The sequence below is a fragment of the Schistocerca nitens genome, chromosome 6, assembly GCF_023898315.1.
Source record: "Schistocerca nitens isolate TAMUIC-IGC-003100 chromosome 6, iqSchNite1.1, whole genome shotgun sequence".
Lineage (NCBI taxonomy): Eukaryota > Metazoa > Arthropoda > Insecta > Orthoptera > Acrididae > Schistocerca > Schistocerca nitens.
In genome coordinates this window covers 492645555-492665071 of record NC_064619.1, presented here as the reverse complement: position 1 = coordinate 492665071, position 19517 = coordinate 492645555, and the positions used below count along the sequence as shown (strand labels likewise).

The following is a 19517-nucleotide window of genomic DNA, read 5'->3' as shown; positions in this document are numbered from 1 at the left end:
TGTAAGGATGTAGAGGCTTGTCTCACTAGGGGTAAGATAGATACTGCCTACAGGAAAATTAAAGAGACCTTTGGAGAGAAGAAAACCACTTGTATGAATATCAAGAGCTCAGATGGCAACCCAGTTCTAAGCAAAGAAGGGAAGGCAGAAAGGTGGAAGGAGTATATAGAGGGTTTATACAAGGGCGATGTACTTGAGGACAATATTATGGAAATGGAAGAGGATGTAGATGAAGACGAAATGGGAGATAAGATACTGCGTGAAGAGTTTGACAGAGCACTGAAAGACCTGAGTCGAAACAAGGCCCCGGGAGTAGACAACATTCCATTAGAACTACTGATGGCCTTGGGAGAGCCAGTCGTGACAAAACTCTACCATCTGGTGAGCAAGATGTATGAGACAGGCGAAATACCCACAGACTTCAAGAAGAATATAATAATTCCAATACCAAAGAAAGCAGGTGTTGACAGATGTGAAAATTACCGAACTATCAGTTTAATAAGTCAGAGCTGCAAAATACTAATGCGAATTCTTTACAGACGAATGGAAAAACTGGTAGAAGTGGACCTCGGGGAAGATCAGTTTGGATTCCGTAGAAATGTTGGAACACGTGAGGCAGTACTAACCTTACGACTTATCTTAGAAGAAAGATTAAGAAAAGGCAAACCTACGTTTCTAGCATTTGTAGACTTAGAGAAAGCTTTTGGCAACGTTAACTGGAATACTCTCTTTCAAATTCTGAAGTTGGCGGGGGTAAAATACAGGGAGCGAAAGGCTATTTACAATTTGTACAGAAACCAGATGGCAGTTATAAGAGTCGAGTGGCATGAAAGGGAAGCAGTGGTTGGGAAAGGGGTGAGACAGGGTTGTAGCCTCTCCCCGATGTTATTCAATCTTTACATTGAGCAAGCAGTAAAGGAAACAAAAGAAAAATTCGGAGTAGGTATTAAATTTCATGGAGAAGAAGTAAAAACTTCGAGGTTCGCCGATGACATTGTAATTCTGTCAGAGACAGCAAAGGACTTGGAAGAGGAGTTGAACGGAATGGACAGTGTCTTGAAAGGAGGATATAAGATGAACATCAACAAAAGCAAAACGAGGATAATGGAATGTAGTCAAATTAAATCGGGTGATGCTGAGGGGATTAGATTAGGAAATGAGACACTTAAAGTAGTAAAGGAGTTTTGCTATTTAGGGAGTAAAATAACTGATGATGGTAGAAGTAGAGAGGATATAAAATGTAGACTGGCAATGACAAGGAAATCGTTTCTGAAGAAGAGAAATTTGTTAACATCGAGTATAGATTTAAGTGTCAGGAAGTCGTTTCTGAAAGTATTTGTATGGAGTGTAGCCATGTATGGAAGTGAAACATGGACGATAACCAGTTTGGACAAGAAGAGAATAGAAGCTTTCGAAATGTGGTGCTACAGAAGAATGCTGAAGATAAGGTGGGTAGATCACGTAACTAATGAGGAGGTATTGAATAGGATTGGGGAGAAGTTTGTGGCACAACTTGACTAGAAGAAGGCATCGGTTGGTAGGACATGTTTTGAGGCATCAAGGGATCACAAATTTAGCATTGGAGGGCAGCGTGGAGGGTAAAAATCGTAGAGGGAGACCAAGAGATCAATACACTAAGCAGATTCAGAAGGATGTAGGTTGCAGTAGGTACTGGGAGATGAAGAAGCTTACACAGGATAGAGTAGCATGGAGAGCTGCATCAAACCAGTCTCAGGACTGAAGACCACAACAACAACAACAAATGAACCCATCCTGTGACAAAACACACTACTCTTCTTTAGATCTTCTCTATCTCCTCGAGCAATCTATCTGGTACACGACATGGTTTTCGAACAAAGGTTCTGTAAGCTGCCTCCTTCATGAGTGAACTACATGTCCTGAGAATTCTTCCAGTGAATCTGTCTGGCACCTGCCTTACCTGTGATTAGTTTTATGCAGTTATTCCTCTTTGCTTTGCTTCATATTCATACTCTTAGATATTTTAAGAAGTGAGAGCTTCGATTGATCATTCTGCAGTCATATAATTGATCTTTCCTCGTATATATGTGCAATATATTAAATTTGTTCATATTCAGGGTTAACTGCTAATCCCTGCACCAAGTGTTGACAGTTTACAGGTCTTCTTGTATTTTGATACAATTTTAAAGTGTTGCAACTTCTCTGTATACAACAGCGTAATCAGCTAAAAGCCTCAAGGAAATTCCAATGTTGTCCACTATGTAATTTATATATATATATTGTGAAAAGGAAGTTATTTTACGTCTTAAGACTTCTCTCACTTGAGAATGATATGCTACATTGTGTTTGCTAGAATCTCTTCAGTCAAATTACATTTCCAACAAATAATCAGTTATTTGAAGGGAAAGGAAGAGGGGCGAATGAAGGACTGGAGACGTTTAGGTCTTCTCATCCTGTCTGGTTACGTCGCCCCCAACCCAGGGTTCTGGGTGATTTTTCTAAACTGTATCCCTTTCCCTAACCCTATCCAGTCCTTTTCGTTCACCCCTCTTTCTTCCCCTTCAACTCTTCTGTCAGAAGAAGGAGCCACTGGCTCCGAAAGCTTGCAAAAGTTAAATCCTTTTGTGTGTATGTGTTCCCCTGCCACCGCTTGGTGAATAGATTCTTTTATCTGTCCAAATTACACACTAATGTGGTATTCTGTGAGCTCTTATTTTGTTTTTTCGGTAGCAGTGCGGAACTGCAGAACACCTTCCACAAATCAAGGAACATGTTATCAACCATAATGTCGATATCTACTGCTTTGTGGGTCTCATGGATGAATGGAGTGAACTGGGTCTCACACTATTGTTGTGTCCAAAACCATTGTTGATTGTTACAGAGGAGATTTTTCCTTTTCCAGAAATGTTGTAAAACTTGTTCCAAAATTCTGCACAAGATGTCATCAGAGATATAGGCCAATAGTTTTGTCCTAATGTTTGATCTCTCATTCTTGAAAATGGGAATGATGTGTGCTTTTTTTCCAATTGCTAGGAATATTTCGATTCCCCACCAACGTACAGTACATTGCTGTTAGAAGAGGAGCAAGTTCTTTCACATACTCTATGTAGAATCTTATTGGTATCCATTCGAGGTAAGTGGCCTTCCTTCAGATGAGCAATTTCAGCTGCTTTTCTATGCCATGGTCACAAATGTCATTTTGATGATTGTGTGATGATTTAATGGATAAACCACACTACAATCATCCTTGTTGAAACATTGTTGGAAAAAAAGTCAGAATTTTACTTTCGAATTCAGTGAACACTTCACAAATTGGTCCTCTTACTGTAATCTTGTTTTCATTCAGTTTTTGCCTGTCTGTCGGGCTACAGCTACATTCAGATTTGTACTGATGCTCTCTTTGGTTTCTTACACATCTGCCAAACTATGGCGAATCTTTTTCTTTACTTGTTGAGTATTCATGAATTGAGTAATACAACCTTTCTAAATTTATCTTGTGCTTTTAATTATTTATAACAAAAATGTCCATTCAGTGTAAAGGGAACATTGACCTTGGACTATACTACAGACTAATTGGTTACCATAATCTTTTTTCGTATTGACATTTATTGGCTTTGCCAACTCACAACCAGGTTATCACCATCCAGCTGAACAAGGACCCTGGACTATGCTACTGATCTGTCTCTGACCACAACCAAAATTTTGGTGGTGAGGGGGGTGAGAGTGTGTAGCTCTGTCACACACTACCAGAAATTCTGAGGCAGTTACTGAGAACCTTCACTAACTATGGAAGGCTACCAACATAGTACTGCAGAAAAAATAATTATGCGGAATGAACCTTTCATTCTGCATTAGGGTGTCCACTGTTTGAAACGTCTTGGCCTTTCACAGGCAGTGCTCCTACTCGCTGAACTTTCCAGGCATGACTCATGTCCTGCCCTCAGAGTTTTGAAACATGTCTGGTATATTGCCAGGATGAAGAATTTTCACCCAAGATTTCACACAATCAGTGACAGATGTAACATTACATCCTATGTCGTACACTTTTGTAAAATGCATTGTACCTCAGGCTAACTGTTTTTGCACATCAACCACTGACAGCATTATAGTAGGATATACGTCAGTGCACGAGCAGCCAGTGTACCATATTCAACCTGTCAGTGAGTTATTTTGAACTTTTGAGTAAACTGATATGTATTGCGTGTATATTGTACAAAAATTTACAATCTTAATTCATGCTGGATATTTCTGTCATTGGGAAGTTTGTGATACGAAGGGAGAGCTCAGCCTTCTGCTACTCTTCCTGCAGCAGTCTACTTATGGGACATAGTTTTATTCATCTGTTCACTGCATGTATTTCTACAATTGTTTCAGGAAAGGTTACAGACCGTACATTTGTGCAACATTGTATTTAATGATTAATAACTGTCAGAAATTTGAAATGAATAAAAAATCTGGAAGGATTTGTTATTGTCTACTTTGGGTCACTAATTTGATAATTGTCTAGTTATGTAATTATGTTTGCATATATTGAATATTGAAAGGAATTAACTGTATTCTGTTTCTCATTTTGATTTTAAAGAAATTTTTACATAGCTTCTATGAGAGAAACTGCTGTATCAAAAATAATCCTTAAGGCGGGTTTTAATCTGAATCTCTACAGTGATAACAGGCTCCCACAGTCCAAAATATTTTGAGGTGGAGCAGCTTACAAGATAATAAAAAGTAAGCTAGGTCTGTATTGGTGAACAAACTGAATTTATTATTTCCATCAAGACTTCTGGTGTTTTAACAAATAAATTTGCACCAGAATACAGAACTCCACACTAAACACTGGAAAGGTTGCAAAGTCTGTTTAAGTTTTTAATTATATTCTTATTGCTGCTGTTCATAGATTGAACAGATGTTTTATTGTAGTATCCCAATTCATTAGTGAGATTTGTGCTATGCCCCTCCTCACAGAATTGATATGCAGTATACTACATAACATACACCAAAAATTTCTATCAGTAATTTGTATATTATGTGATACAGTGTTTCTCAATTTACCATGGAATTTGTTATTCATAAACTAAAGGGTAAGTTAAATATAGATTGTATATTGGCAACAGCATATTCTGTCTGAAATTATAAACAACTAAATCAATCACAAAGTAGGATTTGCGTCTTGTCATGAATTTTATTAGATGTGAGTGAATATCCCCAGTGTGCTGCTTGACAGTCATGTTCGTTAAATATCTAGGAATAGTATCACAAACCAACATGAAATAGAACGAGCATGACAGGTCGGTAGAAGGGAAGGCCAGTGACCATTTTAGACTTATTGAGGGAATTCTAGGAAAATGTAGCTCATCTATAAAGAGGAATTACATTTATAACACTAGTGTGAGCCATTCTTGAGTACTGCTACAGTGTTTGTGACCCCTAACAGTTTGTATTAAAAGAAGCATCTCAGAGGCTTGAGCTGTAGATTTTTTACCAGTAGGTTGAATCAAGAAGCGATTGTTATGGAAATTCTCTCTTGGAAGGAAGACAACGTTCTTTTCATGAAAACTAGATATGAAATGTAGAGAACCATTAGTGAAGTAATTACTTATGTTTTCCCTGATATGCACAACAGATTGGTAGAATTGCACAGTCAATGCAGCAAGGATACCAGCTTTTTTAAAATAGGTCTTTACAATGAGCCAACTAATATTTCTAGTAATTATTATTGTCTCCCTTTTCTGCAGCTAAAAATTATGTGTATGTTTTTGTAATAAACATGCTTTCCATCCTAAGTGTTGTATTTCTTTGATGGCCCAGCTGTTGGATTTGAACTTCTGTGTGGTTATGACGTGACGGTGGAGATGCCGGATACTTCAAAACATCTACATCACTGTGGCTCCAATCAGGCAATGTAAAAGCAGTCTCCTACATGAACAGGAAAAGGAGTACAAGCAATTCACGAGACCAACAGATTCCAAGCTAGCAATAAGTCAGCTGCACATCAGGCATCCATCAGTGAACCCCGGAAATACTGCTCAGCATCCAAAGAAATGGCTGAAAGGATTTGACTTAATTGCCAGATACAACAGGTGGGATGACTTGATTTGTTTGACAACTGTATACTTTCATTTGGACAGCAGAGCCCAGCTGTAGATACGGGACAATGAAGAGAAGCTTAATAGCTGCTGCAAAATCCAGGGTGAACATGAAGGGAACATTTTGTGACAGTCAAAAGCAAATGTGCTTGGTAGAACAACAATTGAACTGGGCCCTCCATCAAGGGGAAATGACACTGTTATACATCAGCATCGATACCTGCAATCCACTTATGGTACGTGGCGGATGGTACCCCGTACAACTACTAGTCATCTCCTTGTTTGTGTGCCTCCATATGAGACCAAATTTCTCACATCTTATCTTCATGGTCCTTACAAGCAGTGAGTGTTGGAGGCAACAGAATCGTTCTGCAATCGGCTTCAAATGCCAGTTCACCTTCCCTCCAGGGATTCCCATTTGAGTTCCTGAACCATCTTCATAACACTTGATGTTGTTCAAATCTACCAGTAACAAATCTAGCAGCCTGCCTCTGAATTGCTTCGATGTCTTCCTCTAATCCGAGCTGGTACAGATCCCACACACACGGTCAATATTCGAGAATAGGTCGCACTAGCATCCTATATGCGGTCCTCCTTACAGATGAACCACACTTTCCTAGAACTCTCCCAATAAACTAAAGTGAACCACTTGCTTTTCCTATCACAATCGTCGCATGCTCATTTCATTTCACCTTGCAATGTTATGCCCAGATACTTAGACGATGTGCCTGTGTCAAGCAAGACACTACTAATGATGTACTCGAAAATTACGAGAACCTATGCCATATGCTAGTACCTTCATTGACAATGCAGTGAGGCACCAAGTCAAACGCTTTCCAAAAATTGAGTAATATGGAAGTTATCCCTTGTCATCTATCCTTGAATTGCCCTTTTTATACACAGGCATTTGCAAAGCAGCTCTAGATTGGTTCACTTCAAATGATCTGTCCCTCAACGTCAAACGGGCCGACTTGGAGCAGGAGAGGCATCCCAGGACATTTTAATTTTCACTGTCTATACTTTTACAAATAAATTCATAAAACTTTGTCAGCATCACCAGGAAGGATTCAGGATTCACACTCATTGCAGTGGAAGATTGAAAACATAACAAAATAAATTTTTTTTTACATGTGAAATTTCATCATTTTTTTCACTTACTAATGGCAGCATTTGTTGCTATAGGTACACTTTTCTTCATAAGTAAGAGAGATTCTTCGATGAATTTTGCACAGCATACAAACCATATTCAAAGGTGTACGAAACTCTAGAATTTTACAAATCTATTAAAAACTGTAGTAAAAATTGAGGTAATTAACTAGAAAATTTGTGTTTTTTCTAAACATGAAGTTTAAAATATAACAGCTCATTAGTTTTTTCATAAATTAAATAAATTCTAGAGTTTCATACACCTGTAAGTATGGTTTGTATGCTGTGCAAAATTCATCGAAGAATCTCTCTAACTTATGAAGAAAAGTGTACCTATAGCAACAAATGAAGCCATTAGTAAGTGAAGGAATGATGAAATTTCACACATAAAAAAAAAATTATTTTGTTATGTTTTCGATCTTCCACTGCAATGAGTGTGAATCCTGAATCCTTCCTGGTGATGCTGACAAAGTTTTATGAATTTATTTGTAAAAGTATAGACAGTGGAAATTAAAATGTCCTGTGATGCCTCTCCTGCTCCAAGTCGGCCCGTTTGACGTCCTACCCCCCTTAAGGGGGTTAACGTTGAGGGACAGATCATTTGAAGTGAACCAATCTAGAGCTGCTTTGCAAATGCCTGCTGACTTCTTAAATTTTTTTTAAAAAATTCTGTATTGTATTCATCATTTCCAGCTCTGTCATTGACCTTGCTATATAAATCATTGTGGATGCAATACCTTTTAGAAACATTTTGCTACAACTTCCTTGCAATACCGGAAAACTAGTCTAACCCTATCCTACTTTGTATGTGGTTATACACATATATATTATTTCTGTAATCTATCTGACATGTCTGGTAGCGTTTTGCTCAATAGTCTGAGTAATAATAATAATAATAATAATAATAATAGTAACAAAATTTGACAATTACTGAGGATTTTGTACTGTACCACCCACCGTCTTTGACTTGTATCTTATTGTACTTGTCTTCCATTTCCAGTTTCATGTTTTGTGACATTCCATACTACTTTGCTTTTCTGCATTGTGTATTTTTTGTCATTGTGTGCCCCCCCCCTTTTTTTTTACCCTCCTGTATATTCTTCTATACATCTAAAAACAGTGGATTAGTGTAGTGTTTTGGAAAAGAATTGATAAATTTAAATGTTTAGGAGGACTTTCTACTACTCATAGTTATCCATTTATTTTCCTTAGCTGTTGCTGTTGAATAGGCTGTTTTTGGAAGCGTCTCCTCAAAAATTAATTTAAACAAGGTGCCAAAATTAAAGAACTTAGTGGCTAGCATTTTTTCCTGTGTACATCCCATTTCAGGTTTGATTTGTCAGTGCCCTAGGAAATGTATGTACTTTGTTTTACAGTTTTCCCTGTCAATATCTGGAAGTACTGTACTTTCTGATGCCCTAGTGGCAGTGTTTACCATTTACTGCATGCAAAAAGTGCTCAAAATGTTTAGGAATTTTTTATTAATTTTGCCACTAACTCCTCTGTTAATATTCATGTCACCGCATATTATTTAGTTAGTTTTCCAGTAATTCAGTTAATTTGCCGAATAGTGTGTCCACATTACCACACACACACACACACACACACACAATGTAACTTCTTGTGGATGTCTAGCTTTGTTAGTTAAATGGCTGCCAATTCAAAATCCTTATCTACACTAATTTGATCAGATTTTCTGTAGCTTTAAAATGTGTGCCACCTCTCACGTAAATACATGACCTCCCACCCTTCAGGATAGTTTTACAGTAGCAACTTCCACATTAATATAATGGTAACACTATAATGCAGTATTTCATGGTCGCAACACCAGTGCCGTGTATCGCAAACAACAATGCTGCTCTAAGACTGTAATTCAACTTCGAGCTGGTGAACTTAATTTTTAATAGGCTGCACAATTTAATGAAGAATACTGTTAATGATTCTAAGGAAATTCTTGAGGTGTTTGTGATACTATCTTTCGTGAATGTGCTGAATAAATCTTGAATAATAATTGAAGGGAGGGGAGCATGTTGTCTTGAAGCAGGCCTAGTCCTCCTACCCAAGACAACAGGTATTCAACCATGTGTGATCCAAGACCCACCTGCTATTCTCTCTTTCCCAGTCCTATCGAAGCTATGGTTACAGCTAGTGTTCCCCATCACTCAATAGTCACCATTGGCACCAGCACATTGTGTCCCTGGTCAACAGTCATCAGCACCATCTTTATCTCCACTGCCAAGATGAGGCCGATCATGCTGAGAGAACAGCTCAACCTTGCTCGAATTGGTATTACCGGTTAACAGATTTAAGTTACTCAGGTAACCACCTATGTTGTGCTTGCTGTCCCTATCCTAGTTATTTATAGGAAAATCATGTACTAGCTTGATGTATAAATGAAAAAGTGTACATAGTTATGCGTTTAGGTAAAGTTGAGTAGTAAGGTCATTTTGAAGGTTAGAACTATTTTTATTATGTATGAAGATCTATTAAGGGGCAAGTTCTGTCATGGTTGTTCTGTCTGTTTGTCTGAGGTATTCCTTATGGGTTTGTGCACCAACGAGCAGGTATAGCAAAGAGATTTCTTCGCCGTATGCGGCTACAAGGAATATCAGCTACTCAAGAAATAGCATGTAGTTCAGTTATTTGAATATCAGACTCTGAATTGAATGTCAATCTCACATAGAGCTACATCTAATGACTTGTCTGATGTATAGTCAATGTATAATAAATTTCAATCGTGACTCAAAAGTTATTGGAATACTGAGTTCGCAGATGTGGGTTGAATCAAGATTTAATACGATTTCATCTAGTTGTGAGTTCTGTGACTACTAGAGAGCAGATGTGTAATTTATTCGTAACACACATTGACTGAACTCTTACAACCTCTGCTGTGACTGCTATCCACCAACAGTACTCTCATCTTCCTGAAAGTAGTGCCGTTCCTAGACTTCCTACCAACGGACAGAGCATGCTGCACATTTCCTATTCCTGCACCAGGTTGAGGCTCCTCACCACTCAACTCTGTGTGCTGGAACCTGTTGCTGATAGACACAATAGAACTATCAGGTTATTCTCAAATGTGCATTTCTTGTATGTATTCTCTTGTTTTATGTGTCTTGGATTAATTACAAAGTGTAGCAACTTATGAGTGTACTGTTGTGCCCGTTTATGTCCCTGTTGGCAGTATTGCTACAAAATTTTTGGATAATTGTTTGCCGTAGGAATTAATCTCATTTTCTTTTTATGTTGCTACCCTCTGTTTGTTCTCAAGACAAGTTCTTAGTCATATAAAGGTATACAATTGATTTCCTATCATTTCAGTAAGTGGTGTTTTTCTTGTGTGTGGAATTGGTGATTGAAGAAGTTGGAGAAAATATGGGGGACGGGGGTTGTAATAGTTAAATACAAGGGCTGTGCTGAAAGTTTAAGCAGAATGTGTGAAAAAATTTTATTTGGAAAAAAACGTTTACAACTTTTCAAAATACTCTCCATTAGCATGTATACATTTTTCCATTCTCTGAAACCACTTAGAAAATGTGTCAGTCCAAGCTTCTTTTGGGATGTCAGTTAGTGCACTCTCATACACTGCAATGGCCTCTTCATCTGATGAAAACCGCCGCCCTTGAATTTTTCCTTAGTCTTAGGGAACAGAAAGGAGCCACAGGGGGCCAGGTCCAGTGAATAGGGGGGATGGGGTAACACTCGCACTTTTTCCTTTTCCAGAAAGTCCATCGTTCTGGCAGCCCTAAGCACAGATGCATTGTCGTGATGTAGCAGAAGGTGCCCACTCTTGGACTTTGGATGCTGTGACTTCCATGTGGCGATGACTTTTGAAAGACAATCGTTCACGTACCATTCAGCATTGACTGTACGACATGTGTCCAAGGTCACAGAGGTGAGATGCCCGATCTTTGTGAAAAAAGTTGCCACCATCTTTTTTCCAGAGCTCCGACTTCGTCGAACTTTTGTGAGTGGTTTCTCCCCTGGAAAGCACCACACAGAAGACTGTCTCTTCGTTTCAGGCTCATAATGGTAGACCCACGTTTCATCACCTGTGACGATATTGTAGGTGTCGTGGGACTTCCCTCCATTCCTCCATTGAATTTTTCGAGCATGGAATGACACCAGTCCACTCTCTCCTCCTTTTGGCTTTCTGTCAGGGAATGTGGCACCCAATGTGCACATCTCTTAGTAAGATGAACGATGGTCTGTGCTGCTGTTGATCCCATATTTAGGGTCCCTTCAATCTTGCGGAATTTAAGATGTGGATCTTCTTTAATAATTTTCCTCACATCATCAATGTTTTCAGGAGTCACAGCTGTTGCTGGCCAACCGGGACGAGGTTCATCTTCAATTGACTGGCGACCCCCTCGAAAACTCGTGAAACCAATTTTCCACTGTGGCCCTAGAAGGGGAAGCTTCACCAAAAACACACAGCAAAGAAGAATGGCATTCTTTGGCACTTAAACCCTTTTTATAATTGTAAAAAATCATGGCGCGAAAGTCGCGGTGTGACAGCTCCATCCTGCACCATCTCTGACTCAGCACTGCCTGTGCTTTCTTACTGCTCTGTGGGGGGATCACCGCTAGCCAGGGGCTGCGCGCGCACATCCCAAGGTCGAAAAACATCGCTCTTTCAAATGAAAACAACCCCATTGTCCTCCACCTTACGGTTTACGGGCTGCTAAAATCTTTCGGCATAGCCCTCATGGGTTTTGAGAGGATTTTTCTTATTTAAATGTTTCTGTCACAGAACCTTAAATGCTACATTAAAATAAAATGAGTAAGCTTAGTCACATTTTAAGAAATAAGGGAGCAGTTTCTTTGGCAATAGAGCCTTAAAATGACAAGACATTATTATTCCTTTGTCTGATCAAATGCCTGATGTAAGTGTTAAGTACATACTGTGAGTTGCATTCTGTTGTCCAATAAGTACATTGTAAAATTCGGGCTTTTTTGAAACCAAACACTATTTATTTCTACTGGATCTCATGTTTATTGACCTTTACAGATAGATGAAAAACATAGTTGCAGTTTTCGTAAGAAATTTAAGATGTGGAATTGTGGAACTACTGTGTCATAGGGAGTTACTTGTCAGGTAGCACTGGGCTGATACATCTATTTTACCAATTGTTGTTGTATTTGTTTTAGTTTTATCAGTTACTTTGGTGTTGAGAGTGAACATTAATTTTTTTATAAAATAGGAGAAAAATGAAATAATTATATATTGTGTGTGCACTAATTATTTTAGTCCTTCTTCTTCTTCTTCTTCTTTCTGGTTTCATTGTCAGATAGGTATGTGATAGTGTACTGCAAAATTTAATGTGTTCCACAGTGACTCCTGTGATTATTTGTAAGATATGCTTTTAGCATTAGGCAATAGTAAAGAGTGCCCCCCCCCCCCTCCCCTCCCCTTCTATTACTGGTCTTAAATGTGCTGTGAAATTTTTCACTCTTGTTGCAGTTTGAAAGTGATATCCGCAAAGTATTAATATCACTGGTGGAGGCATCTGCAAGAATTTTGACACCAAGCCCAGAGTCAGAAGAGGTATTTCAGATAATCAGAGAGAGACTTGAAAATAAAGGTGTTGACCATATTGTTAAGCAACTAACAGACATGGGATTTCCACAGGCTCTCGTGGTTGAAGCTCTTCACCTGAACAGGTAAATACATAGGTTTCAGTATCTGTCTCATAGAGTGCTTGTATTTTATTTCACGTGGCAATTGGAATAATAATCTGTCCCTGCTGATAAAAATTATCATACAAAAGATGTAATGTAGTTGCTCAGTAAAATCAGGAATAGTGGTTGTTATGCATCTTCTCTGGAGCCTGGGATATACAGTGAAATCTACAACTACATTAATACTACACAACCATCACTTAATAGAGTGTTATAAAGAAATATATGAAAAACTAGTGTTGCTCAGTTACTTCTTTATTCTTGTGAGTTTTAAAAGTGTAAATATTACATACCAGATACTAAGTAATCCCCACACATTGCGGAACAGGAAAATTCCTCACATTAATTCATTTTGCATGGACAACAATCTTCCATTAAGTAAGTGCTGGCAGAGTGAAAAAATATCATGGGTTTCACTAAAAGTATCAGCCTGTCAGAGAGGCTTATACAAAGATTACGTGGAAAATAACTCGTGGTTGGATTTAAATGAAATACTGGAATAGTTCTTCTTTAGCAGAAGAATCTTAAAATTAAGACTCTGAATTATTTCTCTACATAATCATCATATCTCTTACTAAGTGACAGATTAACTCTACAAAAAATTCTGCCACCTGAGAGTTTTGGAACCCAACAAATACCAAACTTGTGGTACCCCTAATTGTTTCATTACAGTCTTCTGCAAGACACTGAGAAATCCATGGAAAGCTGTCCAACAGCTAAGATTTTGTGAAACAGCAGTTTTCACGAACCTTTTTCATCAGTTTACTGTATCAGTTTTTTACTGACTGTAGGCAGATAATCACATCTGTCATTGTGAACATTTGCCTTTCTTCTCATAAGTGACACAATTCTATATCTACAGCTATACTCTAGAAACCACTGTAAAGTGCATGGCAGAGGGTATGTCCTCCCCCTGCGGGTTCGGGGGTTAGAATAGGCCCGCGGTATTCCTGCCTGTCGTAAGAGGCGACTAAAAGGAGTCTCAAACGTTTTGGCCTTATGTGATGGTCCCCTGTTGGGTTTGACCTCCATATCTCAAAATTTTTCCGAAGAGCGGGCCGATTGGGGAAGGGCACCTTACTTGGTGCATTGTGTCCATCTTGCGTTGAGAACTTTCGCCAGCTTATTCGTCGTTGCACTGCAGTCCTGCCCGCTCTCCATCTCTTGGGCATGGATACGCCCCTACGTGCACTTTCTGCCAAGCGATGTGCAGGGCCATTTTCTGCACTGACGGCGACCATGGACCACGTCACCTAACATCCAGCACGGTAGCCAGTCCGTTGTGGTGGGGCTGCCATGTACCCTCTTGGTTGTAGCCTCCTGACAACACAGGGATCGCTCTAATGATGCCTGCGCCGTTAACTCCCCACGTATGCCAAGGAGTAGATGCCCATCTCCCTGGGGCATCGGGACTCCCGGCAATGGCCATCCTGCCAGGTGGCCTTTGCTGTGGCTGGGTGGCGCCCGTGGGGAGGGCCCTTGGTCGGAGTAGGTGACATCAGGGCGGATGACCTGCAATGAAGCGTGGTAGATCATCTCTCGCTGGCAGCCAGCCGTCAGCAGTCTCTAAGCATTCCAAAGCTCAAGGTATTCGCCCCGGTATCTCGTCTGTACCAGAGCTGACGGGGAATAGTTTGTGTCTGTGAAGCCTCAGTTCTTTGTCGAAAATTTAGAGGACAAGTTTGGGGAGGTGGAGGGCTTGTCCAAAATGCGGTCAGGGTCAGTCTTAATAAAAACAGCATCCTCTGCCCAGTCACGAGCCTTGCTCGCTTGTACGAAGCTGGGGGATGTTTCTGTTACTATCACCCCACATAAAAGCTTAAATATGGTCCAGGGAATTATTTTTCACAGAGATCTTTTACAGTCCGATGACGAGCTGCGCGCCAACTTAGAGCGACGAGGGGTCCATTTCATACGGCGCGTCCACCGGGGTCCGAGGGATCACCAAGTTGCAACCGGTGCCTTCATCTTGGCCTTCGAGGGTGACACGTTACCTGAGAAGGTCAAGGTGATGGTATACCGTTGTGATGTCAAGCCCTATATCCCTCCCCCGATGCGGTGCTTCAAGTGTTGGAAGTTCGGCCATATGTCTTCTCGCTGTGCTTCCAGCCTCATATGTCGCGATTGTGGTCGACCATCCCATCCTGATACTCCATGTGCCCCGCCTCCCATCTGTATCAACTGCGGGGAGCACCATCCCCCTTGCTTGCCGGACTGTAAGATACTCCAGAAGGAGTGGAAAATAATGGAATACAAGACCCTGGATAGGCTGACCTACACTGAGGCTAAGCGTAAGTTTGAACGACTGCATCCAGTACGTATGACGTCCACTTATGCTGCCACTGTCGCTCCTGTTACAGTTCCTATAGCTGCACCACACAACGTTAGCTCTCAGAGCCAGAGAACCACACCTGCCCCCTTGATGGTGGGGGGGGGGGGGGCAGCACTACACTCCCTGTTGCTCCTGCTCCATCTACTTCAGGAGCAACACCCACCCAACCATCGAGGACACCAGTTCCCCCTTCCCAGCCGGAGAAGCGTAAGACTTCTTCGGCTCCTGTTGCCAGGAAGGGGTCCCTTGGGGACCTCCCTTCGCAAGTTCCGACCGGTTCAAAAGCAGACAGCCGCAAGTGGCTCAAACAACAACCTGTCCCTGGTCTTAGGGCCTCACGGTCGTCTTCCGTCCCTGAGACTGACCCAGTGAAGCTCTCCCAGCCTGAACGACCGAAGACAGAGTGAAGTAAGCTGAAAAAGAACAAGGTTCCCAAGAATCCCGACATTGCGGTGGCACCCGTCCCACCGCTACCAACAAGCACAGCGTCTGAGGACGAGGTCAAGATTCTGGCGTCTGCTGAAGACCTGGATCTCGCCGGTCCCTCAGACGCCATGGATGTCACTCGTGCAGGTTCTGAATCGGTGGCAGCAAGTGAACAAGCGGCGTAAATTGTCTTCCTAGTCCCTTCACGCCTTCTCAGCCATGGACAATTTCATACTCCAGTGGAACTGCAGCAGTTTTTTCCACCATCTAGCTGAGCTCTGACAACTTATCAGCCTTCACCCTTTCTTCTGCATTGCTCTTCAGGAAACTTGGTTTCCAGCAATGCGAACCCCCGCCCTCGATGGCTATCGGGGTTATTATAAGAACCGGGCAGCTTATGAAGGGGTGTCTGGTGGCGTCTGCATATATGTCCTTAACTGTCTTCACAGCGAGTCTGTCCCTCTACAAACACATTTAGAGGCTGTCGCTGTTCGGGTGTGGATGCCACAGGCTGTTACCGTCTGCAGTCTTTACCTTCCACCGGATGATGATGTTGCGCAGCATGTCCTGGCTGCGCTGATAGCCCAATTGCCGCCCCCTTTGCTGTTACTGGGCGACTTCAACGCCCATAACCCTCTGTGGGGTGTGTCGGTGGCGACAGGTCGAGGTGCCACCATTGAGCATTTATTGGCACAGCTCGATCTTTCGCTTTTAAATGATGGTTCCTTCACACAATTCAGCATAGCGCATGGCACGTACTCCGCCATCGACCTTTCGATTTGCAGCCCTAGCCTCTTACCGTCTGTTGACTGGAGTGTGCATGACGACCTGTGTGGTAGTGACCACTTTCCGATCTTTCTGTCACTGCCACAGCGTCAGTCTTCTGGGCGGCCTTGCAGGTGGGCCATGAATAAGGCTGACTGGGACTTGTTTTCCTCCACTGCTGCTATTGAGCCTCTCTCTAGTGATGACATTGATGCGGTGGTTCAATCGGTCACCACCGGCATCGTTATTGCCGCCGAATCTGCCATTCCCTGTTCTTCTGGGTCCCCTCGGCGGCGGACTGTGCCTTGGTGGTCGCCTGAGATCGCTGAAGCGATTAAAGATCGCCGACGGGTGCTCCAGCTTCACAAGCGACATCCCTCCGTCGAAAACCTTATCGCCTTCAAACAGCTGCGTGCGCGAGCCCACCACCTTATCTGCCAAAGCAAGCAAGAGTGCTGGGAGCGGTATGTGTCCACCATTGGCCTCCATGTCTCTCCATCGCAGGTCTGGGCCAAGATCCGACGCCTCTATGGCTATCGGACCCCTGTCAGCGTCCCTGCGCTCTCACTGAATGGAGCAGTTTGTACAGACTCCGACGAAATTGCCAACTGCTTGACACAGCATTTTGCTCTTAGTTCCGCTTCTTCCAATTACCCCCTGGCCTTCTGCCCCATTAAAGAGTGGATGGAACGTTGGAGCCTTTCTTTTCGCATCCACCATTCTGAATCCTACAATGCTCCGTTCAGTGAGTGGGAATTTCACAGTACGCTTGCCGCTTGCCCTGATACCGCTCCTGGGCCAGATCGCATCCACTGTCAGCTGCTGAAACACCTTTCAGGGGACTGCCAGCGACGGCTCCTCGACCTTTACAACCGCATTTGGGTCGAGGATGAGTTTCCGTCGCAATGGCCGGAATGTATTGTCATCTCCATTCTGAAACCTGGGAAGAACCCTTTGGAGGTGGACAGCTTTCGTCCCATTAGCCTCACCAATGTTCTTTGCAAGTTGCTTGAACGGATGGTGAGCCGGCGGTTGAACTGGGTACTGGAGTCACGGGGCCTTCTGGCTCCATCTCAGGGTGGGTTCCGTAAAGGCCGCTACGCCGCCGACAATCTGGTGAGCCTAGAGTCGGCCATCCATACTGCCTTTGCCTGCCGTCAGCACCTGGTCGCTGTCTTTTTCGACATGCGGAAGGCGTACGATATGACATGGCGCCATCACATCCTATCTACGCTTCATGGATGGGGTCTGCGGGGCCCTCTGCCGATCTTTATCTGCAATTTTCTGTTGTATCGTACCTTCCGCGTGCAAGTCGCGGCCTCGTATAGTTCCTCCCACATCCAGGAGAACGGTGTGCCACAGGGTTCTGTTTTAAGTGTCCGCCTGTTTTTAATAGCCATTAACGGGCTCGCTGCGGCCGTGAGAAATTCTGTCTCCGCTTCCCTGTATGCTGATGACTTCTGCCTTTACTATAGCTCTATTGGCATTGCAGCTGCTGAACGTCAGCTACAGGGCGCAATCCGCAAGGCGCAGTCTTGGGCTGTAGCGCGTGGTTTTCAGTTTTCGGCTGCCAAGACCCTCGTTATGCATTTCTGCCGGCACCGAACGGTCCATCCTGCGCCGCGGCTTTATCTTAACGGCGAACTACTTGCTGTGGTGGAGACCCACAGGTTTTTGGTGTAGTTTTTGATGCCCAGTTGACTTGGCTGCCTCGTATTCGGTAGCTTAAACAGGCGTGTTGGTGGCATCTCAATGCTCTGCAATGCTTGAGCCACACCAGCTGGGGCGCCGACCGATCTGCCTTGTTACGGCTCTACCAGGCGTTAATCCAGTCCCGTTTGGATTATGGGAGCCTGGCTTATGGCTCCGCTTCCCCATCTGCGTTGCGGGTACTGGACCCAATACTACACAGCGGGATACGACTTGCCACTGGTGCCTTCCGCACCAGCCCTGTGGACAGCATACTAGTGGAGGCAGGTGTCCCTCCCCTGCGGTTACAGCGCCAACGGTTGTTGGCCGCTTATGCTGCCCATGTTTTTAGCTTGCCCGGGCATCCAAACTATCATCTCCTGTTCCCGCAATCGGTCGTCCATCTGCCAGAATGTCGGCCCCGGTCTGGCTGTACGATCGCGGTCCGCGTCAAAGAGCTTCTCTCCGGGCTTAGGGTTTTCACTGTTCCACCTCCTTTCCGGGCCACTTTGCGTACACCCCCATGGTGTGTTCCTCGCCCTTGCCTTCGGCTCGACTTGGCACAGGGTCCGAAGGACTCAGTCCCTCCAGAGGCCTTCCGCCACTGCTTTTATTCCATCCTGGCCACGTATCAGGGCTCTGGCATTGTTTACACTGACGGTTCGATGGTTGCTGGTCGTGTCGGGTATGTGCTAACTCTAGGGGACCATTCCGAACAATGTTTCTTGCAGGATGGCTGCAGCATTTACACTGCTGAGCTGGTTGCCATCTTTCATGCCCTAGAGTATATCCGCTCCTGCTCAGGTGAGTCCTTCGTTATCTGTAGCGATTCCCTGAGTGGTTTACGAGCTCTAGACCAGTGTTTCCCTCGTTCTCGTCTGGTGATGGCTATCCAAGAGTCCCTGCATACTCTTGCCTGTTGCGGCCGCTCTGTGGTCTTTGTGTGGACCCCCGGTCATGTCGGTATCCCGGGCAATGAACATGTTGACCGCCTGGCGAAAGAGGCCACGAGTAAACCATCTCTGGATGTTGGCCTCCCAGAGACTGATTTGCAGGCAGTCCTCTGCCGAAAAGTTCTTGCGCTTTGGGACGCTGAATGGTGCGATCGGATCACGCCCAATAAACTCCGTGCCATTAAGGAGACGACGACTGTGTGGCGGTCATCCATGCGAGCCAACCGCAGGGACTCAGTCGTCCTTTGTCGGCTCCGCATTGGCCACTCCCGGCTGACACACAGTTATTTACTGCGCCGGGAGGACCCTCCTCTATGTCGCTGCGGGGCGGCTATGACAGTGGCCCACATTTTGTTGGCCTGCCCCCTTTTAGCTGTGGTCAGGCAGACATTTGCACTGCCTGATACGCTCCCTGCCCTTTTATCTGATGACCCTGTTATGGCTGGCTTAGTTTTACGTTTT

General features: G+C 43.2%; 1 protein-coding gene across 3 annotated transcripts in view; it reads left to right on the top strand.

Annotated features, from left to right (window-relative positions):
* The window catches only part of LOC126262953 (ubiquitin-associated domain-containing protein 1), a 44942-nt gene that overhangs the window by 10082 nt on the left and 15343 nt on the right, over window positions 1-19517 (top strand). For all 3 annotated transcript variants that reach the window (XM_049959900.1, XM_049959899.1, XM_049959898.1), the window contains exon 3: window positions 12673-12872. In XM_049959900.1, the coding sequence (XP_049815857.1) occupies window positions 12673-12872 (200 nt within the window). The remainder of the gene's footprint in view (window positions 1-12672; window positions 12873-19517) is intronic.